Raw genomic sequence first — 8,383 nt, 5'->3', positions numbered from 1 at the left:
TAGTAATATTGTTGTAAATATAAATCATGTTTATGAATATTTTATTTTAAAATGAAAAGTTACCATTAAACTATATCATTATGTTTAAAAAAATTATATAAAATTTATGTTTATATATCATCACTTAATAAGAATATGATAATATAAAAATTAATGATAGAAGGTTGTAGAATGAAGTTATAATAATAGAAATAAAAAATTATAGGAAAAAAGATAATATGGTCATTTAAAAAATTTTAAGATATGACATCAGTAATTTTAAAATAATTTATAATGAGATTACAAATCTCAAGATGAGAAATATAATTTTTCAAATATAAAGGAGGAATCTGTATTAAATAAAAACATTAAAGTTGTCGGTATAATTTACCCAATATTAAAAAATTTGCTGACAGAGGGATGGAAGTGTTTCTTGGTCAGTTTTATAGTTGCCAATAAAACAATTTGCTATATATAGTACCAAATTCACAATCCAAATCACATAATACCAGAATTGAAACAATCTTTTCCCCAAGAAGCAAAAGTCTTCATGGGTCTGTCTAGTTTCATCATTCCAGGCCTCCTTGTGCTCTTCATTTCCAAAGGTAATAACATCAAAAGCACCCTCTAGCATATATATATATATATATACACTCTATTATCAAATTTGCATGTAAAAAAATTGTATTGGCTAATTTTTAATCTAGTTGGGTTTGTAAACAGGTGTTTCAGGTGCTACATTTACATTTGTGAACAAGTGTGACTTCACAGTGTGGCCCGGAATTCTCGGCACCCCGAGTCTAGACACCACTGGTTTCGAACTAGCAAAGGGCGGTTCACGTTCCTTCCAAGCCCCGGCCAGCTGGTCCGGCCGGTTCTGGGGAAGAACCGGTTGCCACTTCAACCAGTCGGGTCACGGGTCCTGCTCCACCGCCGACTGCAACTCCGGCCACGTCGAGTGCCACGGTGTCGCAGCCACCCCTCCGGCCACCCTCGCTGAGTTCACACTCGGGTCGGGTACCCAGGACTTCTACGATGTCAGCCTCGTCGACGGGTTCAATCTCCCGATGATCGTGGATTCGAATGGCGGGTTCGGACCCTGCCGATCCACGGGTTGCGCCGCGGACCTGATTCAGCTGTGCCCGAATGAGCTCCGGGTTGGCAATGGCGACGCGTGCAAGAGCGCTTGTGGGGCGTTTGGGTCTCCGCAGTATTGTTGCTACGGTGCGTACAGTTCGCCGTCCACGTGTCCGCCGTCGATGTACTCGCAGATGTTCAAGTCGGCTTGTCCGAAATCGTATAGCTACGCGTACGATGATGCCACGAGTACGTTTACGTGTTCGGGTGCTGATTATACTGTTACATTTTGTCCATCTATCTCCAGGTAATGTTAAGACACACCAGCCCAAACTTCCGAACCACAGAATTGCTCTATCTTGATATTTTTGTTTTTGTAGATTAAAAGTTTAAATTTTATGATCTATTAAATATTGGGATTAGATTTGTTTGCTTGGATTTAATATTAATTTTGTAAGACTACAAAATTTCAAAATATTTATAATTTTAGTACTTGTTGTTTTACATATTTCAAAATATTATTATACATTTTAATATATTTTTTAACATGGAGGTGGAGCCAGCAATTAACTTATTTGGTTTCATAACTCAAGATTCACTTTTCAAAAAATTGAAATTTTTTATTTTTTTTATATTTTTACTGATTTTTTTTAATACTTTAAGCATTTTTTCAATTTTTAAATACACCTAATATAAATACATTTAAAAAGTATAATATTTGTAATTTTTTTTTAAATTCACTAAATACCAAAAATATTTTAAAAATACAAAAATTCAGTGCATTTTTCATATTATTGTGTATTTATTAATTTTTTTAAATACATCTAAATAAGTTGCATCTAAAAAATATTTAAAAAATGCCAAAATTTTTTAAAATATTTAATAAAAATAAAAAACTCAATTTTCAGAAAATTGAAACCAAATATAATGAATGGTGCTATAACCTAATGATAATGGTAGTGGATAGGAATGGCAACGGGCCAGGACGGGGATTACACTCCCCATTCCCGACCCCCAAAGGTAAAAAAATTCCTATCCTTGCCCCCGATCGTCGGCGGGGAACCCATCACCCCCCCGGTCGTTGCTCCTGCCCCCTAATGCGAATCGGGTTTTCCTGACCTCGAAATACTCTCGACCTTTTTTTTATTTATTTATGAATTTTGTTCAATACAAGAACAACAATAAAATAAAATAAAATAATCTGTTTCAACATGTTTCATCATCACCATCATCATCATCATCATCAACAACAAAAAACGAGTCTAAAAGCTCTGATCTATCAAATTCCTACAAAATCCCCAAATTCAACTTGAAATTGCACAAAAAACAAATAATTTCGCAATTTGTCATCAGTTCCCGAACCTTAAAAATCAAGTTATCAAAAAAAAAGAGATAGATTTGCGATTTTTTACCCAATTGCGATGAAAATCAGGGCGTTCTTGATGAGATGGGCTTGGATTCGCCGCCGTCAACGTCGTCTTCTCGGACTCGAACAGAGAAGTGAATGTGAGTTGTGAAGGACGAAAGGGGGGTAAGAACAAAACGACGACGTCCCTGATCTCCGACCGCCGAACCAGATCTTCCAGATCTGAGCTCAACTCTCATCGTCAAATGGCAGAGGCGGTGGTGGAGCAGTGGTGGGAGAGAGAAGGGAGAGGAGTTGCGATTAAGCCTCCGTTTGGGAAGTGGGTTGGCTTTTTGGCTTTTTGGCTTTTTTGGCTATTTTAGCTTGGGCTAAAAAACTTGGTTTGGGAAGAGTTTTTTAGTTTTTTTGACTTTTTTTGTGAGGGAAGAGTGTAATGATTATGGGTTGGATGTGATGTTTTGTTTTTTGTGGTTAAAATAGCCTATTTTGTCTTTTGTGGCTAAAATAGCCAAAAAAACCCACTTTAGTTCTTCCCAAACGGACCCTAACTCTCATCGTCGAATGGTAGAGAAACAGGAACTGTGAAGAGAGAGAGAGAGAGAGAGAGAGAAATTGAGAGAGATGAGAGGCGGTGTGAGGTTGTGTATGTGTTTTAGGGCTTGGTTTGTATCTGTATACAGAGAGATATAACAGTAATTTCACGTCGGGAAAAATAGGAACAGATTGGGACCGACGCTAGGAAATATATCATTGTTCCCGCTTTGAAATTTTTTGGGGATTCATTTTCAAATACCATTCTTGGCCCGTCGGGGGTATTTTTCGAAAATAAAAAAAAAAAACGCTCTAATCGAGATCGAGGGATCAGGTTCAAATTGCCATCCCTAGTAGTAGAGGTAGAGAGATAGTGATTGTGGTGATGTTAGATGGGTAATGTAGTGATGATGATAGTGAATATGGTGGTGGTGGAACGGTGGTGATGGTGGTTATGACAACGGTGACTATGGTTGCGGAAGTGAATAGTTATAGTAGTTATTGTTGTAGTGTTGGTAATGACAGTAATAATTGTAGTGACTATGATTATGGTAGTGAAATGATGGTGATATTTATGGTAATAATGACAATGATGATGAAGGTGGTAGTTGTAGAAGATTGATGGTGATAGTGGCGGCAACGGTGGTAATGGTGGTGGTGATGGCGACAGTTGTGAGGTTATAACAGTGTATGTTAATACTTACATATGAATATTTATAAATTCAATCAAAATTAAATAAGTTTTTTACCACTTAAAATTTTCTTAATTTTTATCCTAAATTTTAAGAGTTATTTAAATTTTTAAGTAATATCATGAGTCATTATCAAATAGGTTTAATTATTTTTCACTTAATACATTCAATTTTGAATATTAAATTATGTTATCAAACACCACCTAAAAAGTATCATTATAAATTTTGTAAATTACACCGAGACTCCCGATTAAATAACAATTTATGCCATCATTTATGAATTCGTACATTTTGATATACTCAACAATAAAACTATATTACTTTCACTCATCTATAAGTAAGGCATTTTTGTATGATTTTTATAATTGATGAAATTAAAATGTATAAATTTATAAATGAAGTGGTAAACTTATATTCATTAAGAGTTAAAAAGCTTTTGGTATAATTATACTTTACAATTTAATTGTGCATTTATATACTTTTTTAAAATAATAATAATGATGAGACCAGGACAGCCGTTCCTCATCCCTTCCTCGTCCCCTGGTTAGGGTTCGTTTGGGATAAAAATAAATAAATAAATAAAAAATAATAATAATAATTTAATTTTTTTGACAATTTTAACTTGATTAAAAAAATTATTTAGGATAAATTTTTAATTTTTTTGTAATTAATTTGATAGTTGTGAGGGAAAAATAAAATAATTATAATTTAGATGTGATATTTATTTTATTAGCTAAATTAACTTTTTTTTTTGTCTTTATTGATTAATTTAGCCTCCAACTTACATCCCAAACAAAGCGTTAGATTCTTTTGGATGTACCAAAAAATAATTGGGAAAATTATAAATTAGGCCAAGTTTTCAAAAATAATTACAAATATATAAAAAAAAATTATGATTTTAATAATTAAAATTCATAAACTTTACCATTAATTTGAAGAAAAAATCGTTTGTCAACTGATATGATATTTTCCCAAAATAATTTTGTGATTTTTTTTTTTTTTTTTTTGACTATTTGTGCTTGTAGCCAAAAATCTTCTGACCACTCACCAGCGTTAGGGTCAGAATCAGAGTCGACAACAGCAACAGCAACGTTAGCAAATTTGGCCACAGGAGGCTCAACCAGAAAACACCCTTCTTGTGGGGGTCTTGTAACTCAATTGACATTGTCACTGCTACTATTATTTCTCTATCACTCACATTCCTACAATTGTAGTCTGTCAGTCACTTTCCATGAAGATTGACAAAACCCTAGTTGTAAAAACAACGACTTCAAATTTCTGCACATTAAATATTATATATAAGTTTATTAATTATTATGTGCATAAAGTTCTTTTTGAATTAATATTGGAATATGATTGTTTTGTTTATCTTTTGTCACAAATAGAGTTGCAAATAAACAGAATCGTTTGTGAACCGACTCGAACTCAGCTCAGTAAGAGCACATTCGAACTCCGCTCGTTAAATTTTTATAGGTAAATTACAAATACACCCCCTGAGATTAACTTAAGGTATAGATTATCCTCTGTAGTTCGAAAAATTACAAATACCTCAATGTTAGTATTTTTTTATAACAGAATTAACTAAAAAAATAAAATTCATAATTACTCTCCTATACAATAATAAAATTACCTAAATTATTAATTGAAACATATTTCTAATATCATTAAAAACAATTAATTGACTTGATGATTTATTAATAAAATGGACGATTTATTATAAAATTAGAAACCTTAGGGAGTGGAAGGTAATTTCCAAAACCACAAGAGACGATTCGTATTTTAATCAAACCTCAGGAGTGTATTTGTAATTTATTCAATTTTTATTGCAGTCGAGCTCGTGCTCGTTAAAATCTTAATAAACAAACTCAATTATACTAAAGTTTGGCTCGTTAGCTGGCTCGTATATTTATTTAAATAATAGAATAAATATATTATTTATATATTAAATAATATAAAAATATGTATAAAAAAAAGGATAAATATGTTATTTATATATTTAAATAATATAAATGTAAATAACAGCTAATTATAGATAATATATTTATATAATAATAGTGATAGATATTATTATTTTGGTAAGCTATTAATTTTTTTAGTATGTTTATATTTATTGTATATATAATTGTACAATTAAAATTTTCATTGTAACTTTTGTCTCATACGTAAGTATAAATTTAAAATTTTATTTGGCTCATTAAGGTTCGTGAACAGATTCAAGTTCAACTCAAGTCTAAGCCAACTCGACTCAAGCTCGGTTTGTTAAATTTTTACGGAACTCAAACTCGGAGTTGAGTTTGAACTCGTTAAAATATTAATAAAGAAGTTCAATCATACTAAAATTCGGTTTAACTCGTCTCATTTACCACCCTAATCGCATGTGATATGCACCAGCCAAAAAATTGTTATAAAAAAGTGTACAACTTTGTATTGGTTGTAAATAAAGGCAAAAAGATTAATAAGTAGAAGAGATCGAATTAAAATGATAAAAAATAATTTTTTTTAAAAGAAAAGTGCAAGAGATTAATAAAGAGAATTGTGCTTATTGCCGTAGCCCAAAAATAAGGAGAAAAGTAAAAACTTTGAAGGTGAATGTTAAGGAAAGCACAATCAAAAGACTAGATTGCAGCCATCTTTGATAATTACAGGATTGTATGTAGTTGGAAGTGGGGACGCTGCTGCGTAGCCCGTGCTGTAGCGTCTGCTGTGCCGCAATTTAGGCTTATTTCGGAGCCCATTTTGATAATCCAAACCGTTTACACTTTAGAATACGTCAAGTAGAACATGTCTGCAAAAAATCAAGTTAATCGGATATCGTTTACCTATTCATCCACTCACATTTGTATTCATTTTAATCAAGTTAAAATACATTTGTATTTATTTTTGTAGATACAAATGTGAGTGGATGAATTGGTAAACGATATCCGATTAACTTGATTTTTTGCAAACATGTTATACTTGACGTATTCTAAAATGTAAACGGTTTACATTATCAAAATGGGCCCCGAAATGGACCCAAATTACAGCACAGCAGACGCTGCTGCGCGAACTGCGCAGCAGCGTCCCCACTTCCGTTGTTAACATAGTCATTCTGTTTTATTCTATATTTGTAAATACATAAGCAAGGCAATAGTTCAATTGTAGGCTTTGACATAGGATTTAGTTCCTTGAACATCTTGTATAAAGATGTACGAATTCCTCAATGGAAGATAAGTAAAAATTGATTTAGCTTTTCAATTTCTTCACATAGTATCGGAGCAATAAGCTCTTGGTGACCTAGAGACTCAACCTAAACACAAAACGCAGCTGTTTCTTCCATGGGAGACACAGGGGAGAAAGCAAGAACTCCTCAACTGACCATGACTGAAACAGCCAAACTTGAAGATATAACTACATCACTCAGATCAACCTGTTGTGATTCTTATATCTCAGCCTCTGACTGAAGACAATTATAGCACCTGGAGTTGCGCTATGATCATGGCATTAAGTGCCAAGAACAAAATTGGATTTATCGATGGATCGGTCACGAAACCAGACAGCACCTCGGTTGCCAAGTTGCAACAATGGAATCGATGCAATAATCTAGTGAAATCATGGCTATTGAATTCTCTCTCCAAGGAAATCTTAGCCAGTGTCATATACTGTGATGTGGCTCATGAGATATGGACAGATCTGAAAAACTATTTTTCCCAAGTTAATAGTGTTCACTTATTCCATATTGAAAGTGAAATCCATTACTGTGTTCAAGACACCAAGTCAGTCGATTCTTATTTTACCAAGCTCAAGGGATTGTGGAATGAGCGTGATGCCTTGTGCTCGATCCTTACTTACAATTATGGCACCATGAAAACAATCTTGGAATATCAACGAAGTCAAAAGACCATGAAATTTCTCATGGGAGTCAATGAATCCTATGCTGCAATCCGAGAGCAGATCTTGTTGATGGATCCATTTCCTACAACTAATCAAGCATATTCACTTGTGCTTCAACATGAACGACAATGTGATGTTTCAACCTGGAAACAAACTCATCCTGAAGCAGCAACATTTGCAGTGAGGAACAACTCTAGTACTAATGACCACAGAAATTTCAGAGACACTAACAAAGGATCTGGATTCGGAAAGAAAAATGACCATCTCAAGGGTGATCGCTGTGACAAAACAAGTCACACCATGGAGACTTGTCGAGCCCACCTAAAGTGAAATTATTGTGGTTAGAAAGGTCACACCATTGAGAACTGTCGAAAGTTGCAAAGAACGGACCACCATGATCGCTATACTCCCTCAAGGCCGAATTCATCAAAAGGGAACCATGTTTCTTCACAACAACCTACAAAAGAGGAGACTTCAAGTTCCATCTCGTTTACCCCAGAACAGTGCCAACAAATTTTGAGTCTTCTCCACAACAATAAACCTAATTCTATGGCACATCACGTTGGGCGCCCTTCTACCATAAGTGACTTTCAGGTAACTCTTTTGGTTTCTCTTCATGTGGTGGAAACATGTCATGGATCCTTGATAGTGGAGCCACTGATCACATGATTTGTTCCTATACTTTCTTGACCTCCTATACATCTGTTCAAAATCAAGCAGTCCAATTACCAAATGGTACTCATGCCACAATCACTCATATAGGCAAAATTGCTTTCTCCTCCCATTTAATTTTGAATAATGTTCTCTATGTCCCATCATTTGACCTTAACCTTATTTTCATAAGCAAACTTGCATCTGATTCTCTATG

The 8,383-nt window shown here is 33.9% G+C and overlaps 2 protein-coding genes across 3 annotated transcripts; both read left to right on the top strand.

Moving 5' to 3' along the window:
* The first annotated feature begins 458 nt into the window (after positions 1-458).
* Positions 459-4,971, top strand: LOC145801254 (thaumatin-like protein 1). Of its 2 annotated transcripts, none has more exons than XM_082892006.1 (3): positions 459-584; positions 703-1,363; positions 4,671-4,971. In XM_082892006.1, exons 1-3 carry the CDS (start codon positions 530-532, stop codon positions 4,885-4,887), a joined length of 933 nt encoding a protein of 310 aa, XP_082748132.1. In that variant the 5' UTR covers positions 459-529; the 3' UTR covers positions 4,888-4,971. The 2 variants fall into 2 exon arrangements, with proteins under 2 accessions (XP_082748132.1, XP_082748140.1); XM_082892014.1 differs by lacking the exon at positions 4,671-4,971 and adding an exon at positions 2,489-4,664.
* Positions 4,972-7,119: 2,148 nt separating this feature from the next.
* On the top strand, positions 7,120-7,845 carry LOC114293571 (uncharacterized). Its single transcript, XM_082918749.1, has one exon. The coding sequence runs from the start codon at positions 7,120-7,122 to the stop codon at positions 7,843-7,845; it is 726 nt and encodes a 241-aa protein (XP_082774875.1).
* Positions 7,846-8,383: the final 538 nt, after the last annotated feature.

Source organism: Camellia sinensis, chromosome 1, assembly GCF_055761805.1.
Source record: "Camellia sinensis isolate YWXY chromosome 1, ASM5576180v1, whole genome shotgun sequence".
Classification (NCBI taxonomy): Eukaryota; Viridiplantae; Streptophyta; class Magnoliopsida; order Ericales; family Theaceae; genus Camellia; species Camellia sinensis.
Note: the sequence above shows the minus strand (reverse complement) of the source record. Positions and strands in the feature narration are given on the sequence as shown.

Coding starts and splice junctions, on each gene's coding strand:
- LOC114293571 (XM_082918749.1), top strand. CDS start 7,120: ATGGCATTAAGTGCCAAGAACAAAATTGGATTTATCGATGGATCGGTC.
- LOC145801254 (XM_082892006.1), top strand. CDS start 530: ATGGGTCTGTCTAGTTTCATCATTCCAGGCCTCCTTGTGCTCTTCATT. Junction 585..702: donor TGTGCTCTTCATTTCCAAAG/GTAATAACATCA, acceptor GTTTGTAAACAG/GTGTTTCAGGTGCTACATTT. Junction 1,364..4,670: donor TTTTGTCCATCTATCTCCAG/GTAATGTTAAGA, acceptor TTGTGCTTGTAG/CCAAAAATCTTCTGACCACT.